The 21,228-nt window shown below is 40.2% G+C and overlaps 1 protein-coding gene across 4 annotated transcripts in view; it reads right to left on the minus strand.

Moving 5' to 3' along the window:
* Positions 1-21,228, minus strand: part of LOC146866097 (transducin-like enhancer protein 4) — a 281,559-nt gene that overhangs the window by 192,788 nt on the left and 67,543 nt on the right. For 2 of the 4 annotated variants that reach the window (XM_085633240.1, XM_085633232.1), the window contains exon 6: positions 3,733-3,807. The exons of the other annotated variants lie outside the window; for them this stretch is intronic. In XM_085633240.1, the coding sequence (XP_085489366.1) occupies positions 3,733-3,807 (75 nt within the window). The remainder of the gene's footprint in view (positions 1-3,732; positions 3,808-21,228) is intronic. 4 annotated transcript variants of the gene reach the window in all.

The following is a 21,228-nucleotide window of genomic DNA, read 5'->3' on the forward strand; positions in this document are numbered from 1 at the left end:
GATAAAGCTTATGTTTCTGAATAGTCCTTATGAGATTTCTCAATGTTTCATATTTATTGAATTAGGTTTCATAGCACAAAAGTACTGGCATATCTTTTTTCTCCCAACCGATTGTTGAACACAGTCACAGGTAATTTAAGCTTAAATTTGTCATGTTTGGACCCCACTTTGAGGTGGCTGTCCCTTACACCTTCTGAAAAAGTCGCTTGTACGAAAGCTACACTACATCATGATTGGTTAGAAGTAGTTTTCACCTTGAAGAGAAAAAAATGTAAAATATTTTGAAGCCTAAAACTGATCTTCAGCACCTGTTCACTATACGTATATTTTAGCTAACTGCAAACTTATCGGGTATATATATTAGTATTCTATGCATTAAACTGGTTCAAAACAAAGAGCAACCTCTACACTCGCCGTGAATTCACACACAAGGCGGAAATGTTGATCTTCAGTGATTACAGGTCCAGATGGAGCTTTTTGAATCTAGCGTGTGTGTGTAAACTGCAAACATGTTTCTGGGACAGCTGAGCACAAACAAATGCCTACTAATGCACCAACAAATATGGCCCATGTGAATTTTAGCCTAAGAAAGAGCTCTTGAGGTTATCACCACTCAAAGGGAAAAAAATGTTGTGAAGGCAAGCGGCACTTGTCCTGACCATTCGGCAGACGGGCGTCCTTATTCATACAAAGGTTGTAAACACACAGCATCAACTGCTAAGACTAGGGACACAACCCAAAGATAGGTTGTCTTGAAAAAAACATCCGCAATTATGTATTTAGCCCTCATTGATGGGAGCCTACTATCAGCTCAGTGCAAACTGAGGTCAATCCTCAGCTATCACACATTTGGAAAGCTCCAATGTCATCCTGAAATTTTGTGAGAAGCATTTTGCTGCCCATATTAAGAGGGTGTTGTCCTTCCTTGATCAGAACAGTTATCCTAGAGGAATTGAAGTAATGTTTGATGTTAAATACTAACAACCTTTTAAACACGAAGGTAAACAATCTCCTATAATGTGCAGTATAAAGGCTGCTAGCTGTATGCTGTCCCACATTGACTCATAAGCCCACCTTAGGGGACTCCATCCGTCTTTGTCATCATGTAACAAGGTGGGAAATCAAACAGAACTCATTGCAACTGGCTGTTCTTGAAGAGTAAGTGAAACGGGCACACAGTGAAATAGGACTCAAGTTGTTTCAAGATAAATTCAAGGGCATCAACATTAGTGCAGATTTCAAGTATCGTAGAAAGTTGGAACCAACTGTACTGGTCATAATTGTGGGTGAACGTGATTTATCTTTGAGAAGCAGTAAGGTATGAGAAAAGTAATGTAGGGACTCAATGTTAGCAATATGGTCATCCGTTGCAACTGGCTAAGCACTGCCCTGAGTATTGTCAACTTTCAGAAGAGACTCCTCTTGATCGGGCACAGAGTAGTGGATGAGGTTATTGAATGGAAGCTAACGGTCCATGAAAGCTTATCTTCATTCAGAGAGGTAATTTCAAGTTGAGGCATGAGAACAAACTCTTTTGGACTGTAGGTGATCAGTCCTCCATTAAAAGGCGCACAAGCATCACCTTGTTTAAAGAATGATTAATACAGGCAAGAATCTTAATCAAAACACATAATTGGCATCTCTGATAAAAATCTGTTGGGGAATATTATTACAGGGTGATTAAAATTTTGTATGATGAGCCTAGACAAAGCTTAACACAAACAAAAACTGATTAAGACATTGTATGGGTGGATGGATGGATAAAGAAGAAGCAGAAGCATGCGTTTGATTCTCAACATCAAGTCAACTAAGAAAAACATAAAATCCAGGTGATTACTGAAAAGGTTATGGTACATACTCAGGATGATAAAGCAGCAACCAAACAGCAAGGGCTAAAGTCTTTCAATTAGGAAAACAGATAACACTGAAGCTGTAACACTCAAATAATAAATGATGTCAAGGAAAGACAGCTAAAGTATGTACTGTGAGAAACAAGAAAAATCGCCAGTGACAAAAAATCTGTCCAGAAAGTTACTTAAGGACGTGAACAATTTTTCTCAACTTCTGCTATTAAAAGAGTGCTATCATTCTCATAAAATAATTACTTAATTCAAAGATTTCCACATAAAGAAAGTTAGTGTTGCCCTAATATCCAGTGCCCAACTCAACAAATGATAAGTGGAAACGAAACCGCATGGGAGTGGATAAAAAAAAAAAAGACTAAAGCTAAAAAAACGTAATCACACATTAAATTTGAAAATTTTAATCATCATATGTAGATTTTTCCTAGGTTACGTTTTGCCTCTGCCTTTTTGTTTGAATAGTGTTCAACACAAATTGCAACAGGCTGCATGTTTCTGTTCGAATATATTCAGAATTGCAGGTGATGTTATCTAATTGACCCGCTTTTTGTAGGGATGGGGGAGGATTTCAGAGATTAGGCAGTATTTGTGCCCAAACAACCTGAACTGGTGCTATTCTTCTGGTCAAGAAAGCTAACAAAAACAGTTTTAAAAAATGCAACTTCCTCACAGCAATAATAAGCGAGTTTAGAACTTCTTGTTAAAAGAAAGGTGCATAATTGAAGCAGTATCTTTCACTTCAGATAGATTATCAAGCGACCCTTGTCCCTATCTTCACACGGCAATTTGAATTTTAATGAGAATAAATGGAATAATTAGCATTTCAAAGTGTGTTTGATATACTTAATAAAAAGGGGATAGACGTATGTATAATTTTAACATAAAAGGAAAAAACTCTTTAGGGAGGTAGCAGAAAAGGCAAAGACAAAGAATAGTTCTGGGGTCTTTATTAGAATATTTTAATCAACTGTCTGCTACAGTTGCCTAATTACAGATGCGAACAATGTGCAATTAAAGCTATGATTTCTCACCTACGTTCAGTGGGACTTAACTTCAAATATTTTATTTGCTTCCATCTCTAGTAAGAGACATTTCAACAGAAGCACTGTGCAATCAAGTCCTTTAATGTGAAAACAGAACGACAGGAAGCAAAATGTTCCTAAACATCTGTTGGGAGGCCAACAGTTGGTGAATGAAATGTGCAGATTGGTGAACAGAAGGAAGAACAGGAATGGATATGACATCTAGCACAAGGGCGACCACTGATATTCAGACCAGAGAAGATCAACCAATGCTGGACTCTCAGATTCCTGTTACTGGTGAGGTCTGCGAGCAAGAGTAAACAAATCATAGGCCAAAAGGAAGGCAACAAGAGATCATTGATTTATTAGACTGAGGACATGGTGTGTGCAAGTGACTACAGACAGTAAGATTGCAGGCATTGCTAGGTTAATCAGCTGAGTTTAACTGTTCCAATCGTATTTTTCACTATAACTGCTAAAACCAAAGATATACATTGTGCTTATCCAGGAAGAAAATTCTCTCTAAGACACATATAAAAATTGGTGCAATCCAACTGAAGTCTTTAAGAAACTGATACTACAATACACTACTAAGCACATTCAAGTGAACCTTTATCTGTAACTATGGAGACAAAACATACATTTCTACAAATTGCTTCACTGGCTTATGTGGAGTAGTTATTAAGCTAGAAAATGTGACAATCAACGCTAGTAGAAGTGACAGCTAACTAAGGTTTCACTGCCGAATTTAACTATTGCCCAGTTTATGACACCAAATTTAAAAAAAAAAAAAAACGAGACCTAAGTTACAAATACTAAAAAAAAACTAAAATGGAAAGACCACATACCCCAATGATTGCGTTCAGCTCTGCCATGGTCACTTGTTTGGCACGTTCCACAGCCTGCACCACTTGTTGCTGGTGCTATAAATAAAGATCAGAAACAGAATCAAATTACTTGTTTTCTGGTCAATTAAGTACAATGTCTCATATTTTGGAATCTACCTGCTAACAGCTTACAGAACGTGAAACAAGGTGTTTGAGCATTCCATCATTCCTCACTTGTGCGTGTGTGCAAGGAAAATGCATGGTGAGAGGGCACACATGGAAACTGCCTTGTCGTGCACACTAGAATCTAAATTCTAGTTAACACTCCTCCAATCCCTTCCCCAAATACACTAATCATAAAAATAACTAGCAAGAGAAGTTTCATTTTCTGTACGGTTCAGCTCTGTCCATCAAAAAGAATTCCCAAATATATCAACGTAGTGGTCATGTACGACACAGAACCTTTCCCTAAAATGAATAATTAAATTAAAAAAATTAAAAACACACAAATGAACTCAAAGAAATAGCTGTGTGTATTGTTGATCACAGGCTATCCGGGCACTAAACAGCGCTACCAAAACCATCCTTAATCATTTCAGAAAATCAAGCGTTTCTCAGTTATATGAACAAGGGCAATGCCAGTCTCTACTCTTCCATAAGCTGTGGTTTGAGCTGCCTTCCTGACCTGCCATGTCTGCAGGAAGAGTAGGCTAATTACACGGGGTCTTGTCTGGTATGCCAATACCAAGTTGGATTTCACCAATTCATTTTGAATCAAAAGCACAGAATAAAAATTCAAGAGTTGTCCGCCAAAAAGAAAAAATAAAAGGCGGCCAGGCACAGCCTTAACGTGACAAATTTAAATCAGGAGGAATATATGGGTCCTTCTTAATTATACCAAAGAATAATGCCACCCTTTATGGCGATACTACACAGGGCAGAAGAGCCTCTTTAGGGAATCGAGACGCACACGCCAAAACAGAAGTGAACAACAACATGTGCATGAAACAGAAAACAACGAAAAATGACATAAGTTATGAAGCATGACAGAAATGAATTCTGGAGGACAAACACAAAGAAATCACGGCGTAGGATTTTTCTAATTAGTTACAAGTTGGATACCTCAATTTCGTAAACAATCTTAAAAAAAACACACAGATGGGAACCATTTTAGCAAATACTAAATTGTATTAACGGTTTCAAATAGGAAAAGCGACTTACTAACATACTTGCTGAGTGTGAACATGGGAAAATGTTTCTTTTTGAGAACTCTAAACTTATAAGCCAGTACTGATGTTTACATGGGGATTGTTCCCTTTAGAGCGGCAGTGCGCTTTAATCTGCATTACAATGTCTAAGGCCTCTGGTGTAAAGCTTTAAGGGTTATTTTGTCATTACAGGGGGATCCAGGCAGTTTCTACCTTTTCCATGTCGTTTTTTTGAACATCCAAGGCTTTGCTCTTTGCGTCAAACATGCCGATTTTAAGTGTTTCTATGCAACAGAGTACCAGGAATTCTCGTTGGATGAGCACTTGCCTCTCCCTAGTGAATATGGTTTACACTCCTTCCACCTGCCTCTATTCTTTAATTCCTCTTTATTATGATTAAATATTTCAGGAGCATGCATAATAGTCTGTTGTCGAGGGTTCAAAACATCAGTTTTAAATACAGCTATTAGCGTACCACTTTTGTGATTGAATCGTGACCCCATTTGATTGCTGTTGGGGCTCGAGTGATTGTGGCACAAAATTCGGACCCAGGCGAAAACATAAGCTGTGTGGATTTTATTGAAACGGACGGTTAAAATCTGCAACCCCCAGATAGATTTAACCAGGTTGAAACTGCCAGAATCTAACAGGAGAAAAGTCCCTGTTATTACTGGGTCAGGTAGATCTCGGTAAAGACAGAATCAACTTGTGCGTGTTATTCGCCATTAACACTGAATAGCTGGAATTCGTCGAGCCTGATCATTCCAAAACCATGCGTATCGTATTTTATCGGATGAGATATATACAGAACACCCCTTCAGTGCACTCTTGGTCAAGCCTACATAGATTGACCCAGAACAGGAACATTACCCACATTTTCATTAACCTCACATGGCCAACTGAACCTGCAATGTTAATTAAAGCCCTGAATAGGTTTTCGTTCATGAGAACACTAAGTGTCAGACTACAAAAGTAGTGGTTTACTGTATCCTGATCTCGAATGCTTGCGAAATGTTTGAGATGACTCATCTACCTAAAATGTGAACATGATGCAGAGGTCTTTTGCAAAGAGCTTATCAAATACATTGAGCAGACTCAAGAAGCGGTTAGAGACGGGCGTTATTTTCCATATGGAGAAGAGAGATTAGTGATAGGTTTTTATGAATGCTTGTGAAAGGATGAAATTGGGACCTAGTGATTTGCAGGTCTTTCACAATTTCATAAGAACGTAATCCTTCTGGCCAGAAGGGTATCAAGAAGAGATAGTGGACTCACTTGACATGCAGTCCCTTCGAACCACATTCTGCCCTTTGTTTAGAAAGTGCAGTGACAAGATAGCTCTACAACCAAACCCTAGACGTTTCTTGCATTTCAATGACAGACAATGCCACCAAGTTGCCAACGTTTCTAGAACTGCACAAATTTGACATCTAATGGATTTTCTAGAGTAAGTTAAACTGGATAACTCCCCATGCTCAAACAGTCAATTGCGAATTAAGTATTTTCTCTGCTGTATATTTAATTCACTGACTATTCACTGGGGGCCTGCTATACATTACACTGACATCTTCAAAGCATCTATTCTGAGATAAGGAGCATTTATAAGTGTATATGTCCAGTTTTTCCTTTAGCACTAAATACTCCTGCTGGGACTATGATCATCTCTTCATTGTTCACATTCTGCTCCTGTAGTGTTTCGTGAGTGGATGTCTGCACTTGTCGAAACTGGTGGGGCTCACATTTTTACCTTGAAGAATACTTTTTGCTGGATGCAGAACGACTCATGTTGTGAAGTTTGCTTAATTTGATCATAACGTATTGATGTGCTTCCTTTACAAAAGCTGGGGTACGTGCTGCTATGCATTCAGCACCTTAATTGCCCGTTGCCCTTGAAGACTGACCCACCCAAACTCAAGGGCATCTTGATTTGAGGGAATGTGGGTGTGGTGGGTTCTATTATGTTTTGTGAGATGTTCCTCAGCATTATGGTTGGTTGGCTCTCCTTCAGTGGACGTATCTAGTCTTTGGAGCTCTTCAGTAGCTGGTAAGAATAGAGACTCCTTATTAAAATACTTGTGCAACTACACACTCAAAAATTCATCAGCGGACTTAAAAGATAGCAGCATCTTTAGGTCTTGACTAAAAAGGTTTGTCTTTGGGCTCTACTGCAGTCTAGGCACTCAGCCATTATCTTGTACATGCTGTTCTGCTGTGCCTGCAAGCTTTAGTGCTTTGAAACTATAGTGAACAAATAGCACAACAACTCATTGCATCTAAAACAATGCGGGCTCAACAGTCACTATGAACTGGCATATGTTGTAGAAATGTTCAATGTCGAGATTTACTCCACTTTCAATCAATCATATATATTTTATTTAATACAAAATTATACAAAAACAAAAGTTGTGTTCAAACATACAAAGGTTTTTAAAAGACAGCTCACTTTTACTATAAAGAAACATTAAGTACTAAAGGGGATATGATCAAGAGTTTATGAAGATTAGGCTACCACTCTGATCAATGTTTCAAAATAATGGCCTTTGTAAATCAAAACAGCATTGTAGGGACTGCAAAAATTAGAACCTGTCCCCACCATACACAATAGAAATGCCTTTGGGGCAGAGTTTACATTTTCGTGGCTAGTTTCTTGCCTCAAACTAACTTTTGTGGTCATCTGAAGCCCCAAAAAGGATTGATACTGCACATCCATCAAGTAAGAGGGTTTTAAAGTGCCAGATTGCAAATCTGTACCATATTTTCCCTACCAACAGTTATGGTTAAAGGCTGTTAAGATGTACAAGGGCCAATTAAATTACTGACCTGGAGGGTGGACACTTTTCAATTGGCCTCTATATTGACAGAAAAGCCATAGTGATAACAGGAGAAAGAATAGTTTAGGGCCAGTCTTGATGAATTCAGTAAGACAAAGTAGATGTGGAAAATACGGTAAAAGGGGGCCATTACTGACAAAACATGTAAAAGACAGCAGTAGCTACAAATCTTTGGAAGAAAGGTAAGACTGAGTCAAGACAGAAGTGGAAACATGGAGAAATGGGTGGTGGAGGATAATCTAAAGACTCGAGAATAAATATCAAAACCTGCAAATGAGAATGGAGCAGAGTCAACAGTAATCATGAAGTGATGTCTTAAATAATTCATTGGGTTGAAGAAAGGCATATGAAAACACGTTTATGGCAGTACTGAGGATCTAACTTCCAATATTTAAATTCTACCATGCAGTGGGTGCAATGGTATTAATATATTGATGGTACATCAAAACAAAACATGTGGATGGAAAGGTTTAAGAAACGCAGGGGACAAAGCACAGAGTAAGTGTTAAGAGAAGAAAATTGCTTATGGCTGTGAAAAGCAATGGTGCAAAAATGGGCAAGGGGCACATGCTCAATCAAGCAATAATTAGTTGAACAGAAATATGTGGGTACCAAATACAGTATTAGAGTTTTGCATCACCCCACACATCGAATGTGCTACATGTATGCAATCCTAATAGAAAGCTACGAGCACAATAAAAATAACAAGGGCTTATTTTAGTGCAGTGGGAAAATTATATAGCAGACTAAAGAGAACCCCGTTTTCCACAAACTCAAGGAAGTTAATGAGACACTGAGTGACTTCAACATGTCTAAACAAATATTAATATTTGAGATAACGTTATGGTACCTGCTTAGCTTGTGAAACAAATATGTAATCAAATCTGTGAAATAACAGTTGAAAAGTCATTAAGATTATCTAGACAAACTTCACCCCATCTATCCACTACTCATGACATTATATTCAATATCAGATAACTCAACACTGACATCATAAACCAGGATCATGCTCAAAGACCCAGTGTGTCTGTTTTGGTGTCCTCTGGAATAGATATTAGGTGAAGGGTAGTATGTGAGGTGCTGAAGAAGCAATGGGGCCATGGACCAACTGAAGGGTAAACAGGGTGTTGGTAGCTTAGAACAGTGCAAAGGCATCATGGTGCGAAAACACAGTATATCATCAGGTTGCTGAAGGCAATGCAAAGGCAACAAGATGCTGGAGGTGGGACGGTGGAGCATTGAGGAGTACAACGCTATAAAGAAGAGGGTTGGTGTGCATCCACAGGCCTATATGGAGGTTCGAAACTGTGAGTAGGGGTATCCGGCTAGGAGTGCCTTTTCTGCACAGTTATGTCAAGTTACGCATATTTAACTTTTTGCCACAGTGCCACTGAATTATGCAAGTAGGAGAACCTTTCAAGACTAATAAGGAATTTGGTGAGGAGCAGCAAGATCAATAAATCTGCCTGCATATATTCAGGAGGATCTGCGCATCGGAAGGCCTATCCCACACAAAGCGCTACAGTGACCAAAAAAACACAAACCTTGCAATAGACCGGCATGATTTTTAAAATATGGACGCCAAATCATGTCATCTTAATGACTTTTTTCAGTCATGTTTTTCCTTCGCTTCATCAATTAGGTTGACATATTCTAATCTAGCACTGCAGCAGTAGAGTATTTTGAGTAGATGTATCCAATCACATTTCCAGCATTAGGAATATATTATGGTCAGGAACGGCTCACTCCAGACCTGGAAATAACCGATATCTTATTCATGCATGCTCTCTTTAGGGAGATTTCCCCAAACACTCAAAATAATTTCACCAATACTTCAAAAGGCACTCCTATGGAGTAATATCAGACTGATAACTGGGTTTAGTTGTGTTTTTTGTGTTACCAAAGAAAAACTACTACCAAGAGCTTTGCACGAAAAATCCCTGTTTGGAAGCTTCCTTGTATAATTCTGGAACGTTTCAAAGCAGATCAACTTGTAAAATGAAAATTTAACTCTAATATGATCTTTGCAACTTCTCTTTATACACATGGTGTATGGAGCGTTAGCACTGCGTAATATAGTTTGTGCGAAGAAAAATAACAAATACTTAAAGTACATGACATTCACTTGCAAGACTTCATTACCACAAAGTGGATTTTCTTTAACAAATAGAGCACAACTTATCGATAATAAAAACTATCACCACACAAGAGGGTCTCGCCAGACTACAGAAAACACTTTGCTTTGGAAGGTAAATGTGCAGAAATACCCAGACCTCTACTGATTTGTGAAGTTCCTTCCGAGCTTCACTTGTGCACCTCCAAAAAATCATTACTATATTGGAATTCTAACACAAAGTTTTGAGTAGGAAGTGTGCTGGATACCACACGAGACAATGTGTTGTGACCAATTACCAACATCTGTCATATAGAAAATTATCATACAATCTGCATTTAACACTTCCTTAAACAACAAAACCATTCACAAGTTGGGGAGTTTTGGGACGGGGCACATTGGAGCTGGTACCAACTGGTGGACTATGCAGTCCTCTAGAACAGCAAAAGAACTATAGGAAAGTCCTTGTTTCGAGCAAAGATCTGTTCTTTGCCAATACAGCTCGAGGACAATCAGGTACAAACTGGTGATTCTGGGACAACAGCAGGAACGCATACAGAAGACACGTCTGTCAGGGGCTTGATGAAAGGGTGATACAGTATGGGGATAAAAGCTACATGTCCCACTGTTGCTCAATAGACAGCCAGAGCAAAGGAACTCTCAATTGTCAAGTAATGTCGCTGAAGGCCACTGTGTGTGGGGCAGTCATTCACATGGCAGTCCAATATATCTGAAAGGCCAAAAGAACAAAGGCAAAATTAATTATGAGATGCCGGTATACTGGAATAGTTGGCAAATCTGGAGGCGGCCAGCCGATCGCATATCAGAAATGCAGCTATGACGAGGACAGTGCCAGTCCCTTCTCAGGTTGGTGGGCACTGGTAGAGCTGGTAATACATCCAAGTCTATATTCCAAAGGGTCCGGTTGGTAAAGTCAGGGCAGCATTTCATACATGTGAAAGGGAAAGGTGGAAGTTGTCAGCACAGGGGAAGCCGGCTGGTATGAGCAAACACACACTGAAGCTTCACAAGTCTCTACTGAGATTGCTAGCCACTGCTGTTTGCTTGAATCTCTCTCTGAAACAGAACATCTTTTCAGTCCCTAAGATGTATCAGCGTCAAACACAGACCTAATCACATATTATTAAATTCCAAACGCAGCAAAATCTTTCAACAGATTATCGTGATCAACCTAATTTCTGCTCATATCATTTCTAGAGAAGCTAAGAATGTATCTGCTGCCTTATGTTTCATTCATAAACATTATGTATATATACTTTCTTCAAATCACAAAGAGTTTTAAAAACCTGACACTGCATATCAATAAATTCTTTTTTTTTGCATCAGTCCGGTAGGCCAATATTGAAACGTTTTTTTTTGTTTTTTAAATATCTGTAATGACTAACCCAAAGGAAAGCGGGGTCTCGCATTCTAATTTTGAAAGCCTCTTGAAGAAAAACACCTTTCTACCGTCTGCCAACTTAGACATCCTGAAATGTAGTAATCAAGGTCTCTCCATCTTGATCAAGGGAAATCATGCAAAGGATCACTTTTCCACGTACCATGGTATTCCTATTCCATGGTCACTAAAAACAAATCTTCGATTACGCTTTGGCCTCTTTGATGCAGGAAATTTCAGAAGTATGGAAGCAGGAGAGAGATAATTGAGCATGCAGGTTTTGTGATTATTGCAAAGAAAGCTTATCTCACATTAGCAGCTACTGCCCGGCATTCACTACACAGCTCGGAGCAGTTTTATTTCTAAAGTTTGAACGACTGGGTCTTCCTACCTGAGGTACTCCATTGCTTTATTTAATACAATTGTCTTTTTTTTTTTTATAAATACCTTTGTTAAATATACTAACCTGGTCAAACTGAAATTGGAAAAAGTATAATTAACTTTTCAACAGCGTGTAGTCAAATATATAACATCAGTTAAGATTACCTACACTATTATGAAATGTGTCTGAGAATCGATCATGTGTGTATATGGCACTGAACAGATCTCAAAGCAAGGACTATTTTTTAGGGAAGATGGGCTTCTTTGGTCACGATTATTCATATAAACATGTTACAATGAGGTCTTCAAATTTTAATTATGTTCAATTGTTTTAAGATTTCTTTATCCAAGAACTTTATACAAATGCACTTTATATTAATCATGTTGTCAAATTCATTTGATATTCTTTGTGGTCAATGATTTGTGAAAATTCTATGCACTATATTGTAATGGCTTAAATTAATTAGTCTACCAATAAGCCTATTTCTACTACGGGTACTTGGGTGGGCTTGTCTGCCTATTCCTTACTATTGGTTGGTATTAACATCACTCATTTGTGTACTTGTCATTTGATGGCTTTCCTTGCACATGTTGCTTCATCTTATGTTTGTCTGCCTCCAGGGGAATAGTATGGAATAGTATCTTTACCATTATTTGTTTTTTTTGGCCTGGCTGACTTGTATCCCTCCACTGCTTACTTTTAGGAAACATCAGTTTTTCTCTTTGCTTAAGCACTCCATGAGTCGCTGTGTTTTTCATGTCTTTCTGATGTGCTTCTCAGCTCATGGCAAATGGCCACCGCAGTTCTCCGTACTGTTGTCTCCCTCGTGTTGCATGGTCCCTCTCGTGCTTTTCAACCCACCAAACTCGCTCCTCCCTATGCTCAGTGTTGCTTTCTCACGTGTGCGCTTCTCTCACCAGCCTGGGTTGCTCTCCCTTGTGTGCTGCTTTCCCCTCCAGCACCAACTCTCCAATGCTCCCTCAAACAAGGACTAGGCAGCACATTTTTGCCAGCCCCTTTGCATTAAAATGCACCTTCGTCCTACATTCACTATTAATATATTTTTTTTTAATCAATCCATGTCAGATAAGGAAAAACATTGTTCCCGCATCATTTTATAGGTGTGCGTTTATGTAAGGATCTATGCACATGTCCACCTACAAAATTGTATAGTGCCGAAATGCATTGGCAAAGCCAATTAGGACCCACAGGTGAGGCCCACTGGTTTGCTAATAGGACAAAGCTAGACGTGAACATTATTTCAAGGACGCTTTTATTCTTTATCAGGGTTAACTGGTTGAACTGACATGTAGATGACCCAAAAAAAGATAAATTAACACACCAAATTCAGCAATTGGGACTTACCAAGGTCACCTGCAGGGCTTGAGAGAGCATACACCCCTTCCTTGAGTTCATCATAGAAACTGTAGATTTTTGCCTGCTACCTTCAGCTCATATGAAAACAAGCCTGTGCGCAGGAAGCTATTGTGATATGAATGAATGCACATAATATGCACCCCCATTACCAAGTGAAGCTACTGACAGGGTGTACATAACGAGCACAGAGAGAGTTGCCTATTGACTCCGATCACCTTTTTTGTAAACTTGTCTTCTAGTCACTTGCAACCATACTCTTCACCTACCCATGCTGGGAGTGTGGATGTTTTATGTGTGCTCCTTCAGGTTCAAGGAGGATTCATGGATGGAGTGTGTGGGATAGATGGGGCCTCATCTTCACTGGAATCTATTTGACATCTGCGCCATCCAGTGATGCCTAAGATGGCGGGTCGAAAAGACTCCAATCACCAAATGTGAATTTCAAGGCTCTTCCAGAACACTCCAGCAATACTTTGTAACAAGTCCTAATTTTGGGTGTGGAGGAGAGGAGACCGAGACCACATTTGAAACTAAAAAGACGCCTTCTGCCCTTTCGTGGATCACAGATAAGTGGAAGGGATACTCTCTGGATCAGTGTTTCCCAAACTGTGGGTCACCAGCCTATTTTTGGTAGGTCGAGAAAATCCAAGCAGTAAACAAAGATGCCTTTAAAATATGTCTTTATCTTGTCACAGTTGCTGCACATCAAGACAAAGGTCAAATGTAAGGCTATGTCTTCTGACAAATTGCTGCTTATGTTTAACAGTGGGACTGGTGTTGCCAAACTCCTCTCACTTTGCAGCTGACAAAGAAAAGTTAAGTGAACTGTGCGACAATCTACCTGGGGTACATGAAGTGTGAAAAGAAAGGCTACAGGAAGTCTTTTTTTTTTTTTTTAACCACTCAACAAAATGCAAATACCTGTAAATGAACTGTACACACTCAGCAGAGAGGAAAGCAAAAATGAAGCACTTTTTTTGTAATTCCGAAGTGTGATGGAAACAAACATTTTAATAGGATTACAACAAAGCAAGATACCTTACATGGTGATGCACAAATAATTTTCATTGAAACACGATTTCCACACATTCTCATTTGTGTGTAATCTAGTTTTATTAGTAAAGCTATATGTCTGTGCAAATTAAGTGACCCTTTCAATGAAAAATGCGCTGTCTATAAATAACAGTGCGCTACCACACAATACTTTAGTTACATTAAAAGGATCTCATGGTTCATGTCCATTGAATTTGCGAGACACTGCTCTACATATTGTCAGGAAGTTAAGAGAACAGCCTCCATTGCTCTAGTATCTTTGTTTTGGCAGACTGCTCAGGAGGGGCACTGCAGGTGCCTTTGCAATAGGGAGAAACTGCTTGGAAGAAAGGGAATCATGAACGAAGTCCAGGTGGTATAAGCCAAAGGCTACCGCTATGAACCAGGGAAGAACCTGCTCTGCGAGGGTGAGGCCTGGGATGGGCAACTAAATTGTTTGGGTGGTGGGTTTTGAGTCTGGACGAGAGGAAGACCCTCAAGCCACAAAATTCGCGGAGGCATGAGCACTGCTTCTCCACTGCAGCCTCAACCGGCGCTGCCTTCACTCACCTGACCCTTGTGCTGGTGCCATGGATGCCAACTGCACAACAGTCGGCTGGGCTTGAAGCGGTCATTGCGTACTGTGTTTCGGAGGCAGAGCAGTGCACACCCACAAGCACTGCAGCCCAACTGAAATGCCCAAACCATGCTAGCACGACCTGCGCTAGGATTGGTTTGACAATACAATGAAAGATACTGTGCCAGAAATAGGAGGAACAAGGCCTATACTAACAAGGACAGAAGAATCCCAAGAGCTGATCCATGACCTAGCTGGTCACGCACTGTGTACTTCCGGAAACTACCCTCTTACCACGTGGGAACCCCAAAATCGAACTGGGAGAGTGAGACACAAGGAGTGCCTTTCAAGGTTGTCCCACAGAATCAGCACTGGCGACCCTCCTCCAGAGTAATCGCTGAAGAATATTAGAAATGTCCAGTTTCATTTGTTGTTTCTGAAATCATTATGTACAGTATTAGTTGTGTGTGACTAAAAAAAAAAGAAAGTAGTTTTTTTTCCCTTTTTATACACAAACATTGACTGGACGTTACATTGATGATCAAATTAACTGGTTTATAGAGTTCAGAATGTCAAACCGGACACCAGTTACAGAGTAAGCTTCCTAAATAAACTTCGCTACCCCTACGGTCAATGCTAAAGGGGTATATTTGGAGCTCAGATTTGGGTTCAATTTTAAGGTTAAGACCCAGGACCCCAGTGGTAAAAGACCTCGATTGTCCAATCTTAGTTCAGTAAACCTTGTCTGCACTGGGACTAATGAATGCATTCCCACAAACGCATTTACCTAGCCGAAAGTTTTTTAATGCACAGGCCTTCCTGCGCCTGCCTGCATCCTTCCCAAAGCTATTCAAGCTGCTATTCTTGAGACTATTTGGCATTTCTTTCAACAAAAACAAGAAAATTAAGAGTACATTTTAGTAAGTAATAAAGTTTGGTTGGTTAACAAAAACATCCTTTAAAACTATAGGATAACCAAGGCGTTACATTTTTTAGAATCAATTACTCAATCTAACAAGCAATGGCAAACCCAGAAGGTCTCACCTACGAGAGCTACTGGCTTTGGCAATATTTTTTGTGCAGCACAGCTAAACTAAATTAAAAAAGAGCTACGATATAGCAAGCCCAATGTACGTTTTCTCTTTAATAATAAAAAAAGATCAGTAATGGCCGCACCATATTGCTTAAATTTTTTTTTTTTTTGGGAGTATATTTCCTTGAGGTGACAGGAAGGGAGGGCGGGAGAAAAGGTAGCGGGGGGGGGCACACGGACAACGGAGGGTGGGTGAGTTAGGTGGGGAGGGGCAAGCACACGGGCACTGGATGGTGAGTGAGAGGAGCTGGGGCAAGAACACACACAACAGAAGATAGCCAGGAAGGACTGGGGCAAGCACATGGACAATGCAAAGTTGAGAAGGGTGCAACCACATGCACAACAGTCTAGGGAGGAATACGGGGGGGGGGCAGTGCACCAGGGAAACAGCTGAAAAACACATGCATTCAATTAGACTGCTTAAATTAACAAGCATTGGCAAAGGCAATAGGTCTTGCCTAAGATGAGTCAAAGCGCTGTTGTTCAACATGGGTTAAAGTCAACAAAAAAAAAAAAGAGTTATGACATGGCCAGTGTTCACAGAATCATAGCGCTTTTTTTTAGCCATGTTGCACAGCAGCACGCGCTGCTGTTCAATATGTTTAAAAAACAGGAAGAGGGCAAGAGGGTGGGAGCAGCAACAACATGAGAGGGGAAAAGCAACACAAGGGAAGTGAGGGGGAGGGAGCAGCCATAACGAACGGCGGGAGAAAGGGGGCATGGGGAAAGCAAAAAAGGGAGCTGCAGGGAGGAGGAAGGGAGCACCAGATGGGCAGCGAGACGAAAAAAGGATGGGTGGGAGCGGAAAGAAGCACTATGCACGAAGTGGAGGAGGAAGAAGAAATAATACCTCAATCCCGTCAGGAGCAGCAGGCTGGTGCTAATTATGTTAAATCTATCTGTGTTTGGTCCACACTCAAGAGAAAGGAATGAAGTGACACTTTGTCAATTGGGAGGAAGCAAAGAGTGACACTGAAGGCAACACATTGTAAGCAATGGGTGGGATACAATCATTTTATTGTAAACAATACGTCTTGCAAGTGAGAGCGTATGCTTTGTCGCAGGCTTGACCTAAAAAGAAATAACAATGCCTGAAAAAGCAAGTAGTTCCTCTAGAGGAAGGGCAAATACGAAGAGGAAGGAAACCTACAGAAGCTAAAAAATAAGAAGCAAGCAACTGAGTGACTCAGAAGCCAAATAAAGGTAAGCACTAGGCAGGCTCTACGACCCCTGTAAGGTAACAAAAGGTCTTGCAAGATACCGCGCATATGCTCGGTTAAGATAGATCTAAAAAAGTGTGCAAGTGAAGGCAGAGCTATACTATGACGGCAGGGTAATGTACGCATCACTTACTCATGGCCCAATATGGAACAGCAGTAAAATATTTACAATTGACATTAATAGCACAGATGCTGCAATTTCTCCATATTAGCTATCATAACACAAAAATTGGTCTTCCTACTTGTAAAAAGATTAATACCTGCAAAGCACGATGTAATACAATTTTCAGTTCTGATAGCAATCAAACTAATAGTTGGCCACAACAGACGCATATTTACAAACAAGATGACTAATGTCTACTCTTCAGCCTACGACGTCTACAACAGTTGCAATACAAAGTTGAATGGGACCAGGCCAAAGGAAACATTTTAACAGGTAAGACGTCCAGACGAAAATACACATTTTGTCTAATGTGTTTTGGCCAAACACTCGGGTACATTTAGAGCAAAAGAAGTGTGAGTGAATCCAATGTAAACTTTGTTCATTTTTTTCCCATATTAGCTCTTCGCTCTTGTACACAATGCAATTTAAGATCTTCCCAATGCCCCCTAAGCCTATCCTTAACTTAAGTCTGAAAACCAAGGATGGTCTAGGTTGATTCTGACACCAAGCATGCCAAAAAGAAGTACCATCTACAGGGTCCACACAATCGATATTACAAACTCCTTCTCAAACAGGACTCCCTCTCCGACAGTGTTAATTAGCAATTCTACCTCTAAAAATGTGTTTTACGCTGGACCTTAAGTTCAAATGCAGTCTTGCTGAGGCCAAATAAAATGTACATACAGGCCTGGAGGGAGGGTTTTGAAAGTTTAAAGATAGTAGTACTTAAAATAGAAAGGAATAAGTCAAGTAAACAACATTTTTTTTTATAGAAAACTGAATGCCACATCGACTACTCGAGGGGCTAAACATTTTGCCTTAATCTATTAAATCGTCAGAAAAATAAGCAGGGCAGGCAACTTGCATATAGATCTTATTCAAAGTACTCCCCCAAATAAGGGTTTTTTGATTTCCAACTGCGTTGTCTTTCTGCCTATTCAAAACCATGGTCGCTGGGAGCTAAAAAATGTCTCAAACGGTATAGCGATTCCAACTGCTTGCAGCCAGATGAGAGAATCTTTGTTTTATCCAAATTAACTTGTCTACTATCTTGAGCACTGCAATCTGCACAGGCATCCAAAGACCTCCGGAAGATAATAGTTGTGTGGTCCAGTTTAATAATATTGTATGCATAACGCATACATTGTCCACCAAATTTGGAGGGAATGATCTGGCTTTGCCCACATCAGATGTGGAAGGCTGAACGGTAGGGGTGCAACACACCCCTACGGTTCATCTCCCTATTGCTGGTTATTGTCATTGTGCCCCAACTTTACTTGGAACCATGTGTCAGTGTACAGCAATTGTATGGCCTTCAAACCTTCTGACACATTCCCAATCTAGACTATTCTTGATAGAAGAGTTGCCTATTAACAGTATTGAATGCAGATGTGATATCCACGAAACAAATGAACAGTCCAATCTTTTGTTGGTCAATGGCCTCATCTTCCATTGCTATAGATGCCAAAACATTGTCTTTGGTTTCACATCCTAGCAGAAAACCAGTTTGCATTGATGGCATCAGTAGTTCTTAAAGAGACTAAAACCATGTAGAGATTCACAAGGAATGTAGAGATTATGTGCCTCATAACACAACTCCTTTTCCTAGGATGCCAACTGGAGAGGGAGGAACTATGGACACCATAACAATTTATAAAAGGGTGATTGTAACACAATTTTACCAATCTGGGTTTTGGTAATAAATGCGTGCCAAGACACAGGTTTACATTATGTATGCCTATCAGTCTTGGTTACAGATCAGAAGATGTATTCATTAATATATATTTAAAACTAGAACTGACAACGCTACTCACGTTTTACCAACAGATAAAAAATACTAACAATGTGATGTGTCCGGGCAGGAGTGAAAAGAGTGGCTATTATGAATGGTAATAGCGAAGACCAGGTGGCTTAAATGACTTGGGTATGAGTTGCATCATTGTTAAAGTAAAAAAGGAATTCAAATTTTTCTACCAGAGCTCAGAAGTTTTCCAGTCCCATGCTTGAGTAGCTCACCCATCCTAAGCATTTTTGGATTTGTAGGTGTACTAATACCATTATCAAGATAGGACAATTCCAAGAATGGAAATAAAAACCTTGACTGCAAGAGCTACTCGAGTATGGAGCTGGGAAACATACAGATGAATCGTATATGATGAATTGTTATATTTTAGTGAACAGTAGGACTTGATTTATGGCTGGATAATTCCTTCATTTGCGCCATCAAGAAATTCACAAATTGTTTCCCGACACCTAACTGGTTTCACTCCTGCATATACACAATCCCACTAAGGGATGAGGAATTGCCATTACAAGGTGTTGCCTTCCTTGCAAATCTGTGGATGTATTCAACACTTTTCTGCCCTGAAATGGTCTGAGATTTAATTCAGATTAACTCCCTTCTTGGTGTGAAGGGAAATTGATCACACCCAGATTTCATGTGTGTAAGAAGCAGGCACTTTATGTGATGCACCAATAAGCTGATATACCGTGTATAGAGTCCAAGGGGTTCCCCAAAAATACTGAATTATGGGGCATTAGGGGAGTGTAGAGTAGTTGCCAATGGGCTACATAACCCTGTCCCAGAATTCCCAAGTATGCCACCACAAAGCTGGCTACTTCTGACAAATCGTGTCCACCTCACAGTAGTCCACCTTAGGGGTGGTACTAACCTGGAGGTGGCAGGCCTAACTGACTAGCTAATTGCCCTGTCTGTCCAGGTGCCAAAGGGGCTCTGGACAGCGGGGTGGCTTCCTCTCCTGTGAGGGGAGCCAGATTTGCATTCCAAAGCAGGCAGCTTCTTTGAAGCTCACCGGCCCAAGGAGGCTAATCAGCAGGTTATCCTGAGGGAGGGAGTATTACACCCTCTTCCCAGACAGGCTTTTTTTCTTGGTCTCCTGAGAGCAAAGGCTCTCACCGTAACAGGTTAGAACAGCACCTTGAGTGGAAGGCTGGCAGAAACCAGTCAGCAAGTACACCAGTCTGGTAGGTTTTCAGGGGGCACTCCTAAGGTGCCCTCTGGATGCATGTGTTCGTAAATCGGACGTGGGCATCAGTGTGGGTTTACCAATACGAGATGCTTGATACCAAACATCCCTATTTTCAGTGAAGAAATCATTGTATTGTAATTGCATTTATATAGCACTTACTACCCCGGACAAGGCACCTAAGTGCTTTTTTCGGCGAGTAGCATGCTACTCGGGAACCCATAAAGGATTAGTGGTGAATTAGTACAGTGAAATATGAAAGTAATTTGAGTGGTGGATATTAGTCAGTTATTTGGATTGAGAAGGATAGCGGAGGGATAGACGAGGGAAAAAGGTTTGCATTTATATATTGCTCGTTACCCCTAATGTGGTGTTGAAGCACTTTCTTCGCGAGTAGCACGCTACTCCGGAACCCATTAAGGGATTAGTGTTGAATTAGTATAGTGAAATATGAAAGTAATTTTAGTGGTGGATATGTTAGTCAGGTATTTGGATTGAGAAGGGTAGAAGAGGGACAGATTATATATATATACACATACACACATATATATACATTCGCTTGATGGGGTGTTAAAGTGCTTTTTCAGCGAGTAGCACACTACTCTGGAACCCATAAAGGATTAGTATTGAATTAGTATAGGAAAATATGAAAGTAATTTGACTGGTGGATAGGTTAATCAGTTATTTGGATTCGGAAGGATAGCAGAGGGATAGAAAAAAGGTTTGCATTTATATAGTGCTTGCTACCATGTAGCTGGGGAACTCGTTTTCACTAGTGTCCAGCACATGTCTTAAGATTGCTTCCCTGGTCACTTGTACTGGCAGTAACAGGACTGACCAGCACAGGGGCATATATGCTAATGCAGATATGCCCTCACATGTAATATTCAGCACCCCGTCATAGGGCTGTCAGGCCGCTTTTAAGGGTGACTTACAAATATTACATGCAGTGTTAAGGACATAGCACACAGTTATGTGTGGAATGTCGAGTTTTCACATTTTGTCTGCACCAAGACACGTAGCCTGCAATGGCAGCCTTACATGTGCTTGGTGAGGGGTCCCTTAGAGTGGCAGAATTCATGCTGCTGACCTTAGGGACTCTCGTTAGTACCTCAGGCCCAAGGTAACATTGACT

The sequence above is a fragment of the Triturus cristatus genome, chromosome 2_1 (assembly GCF_964204655.1).
Source record: "Triturus cristatus chromosome 2_1, aTriCri1.1, whole genome shotgun sequence".
NCBI lineage: Eukaryota > Metazoa > Chordata > Amphibia > Caudata > Salamandridae > Triturus > Triturus cristatus.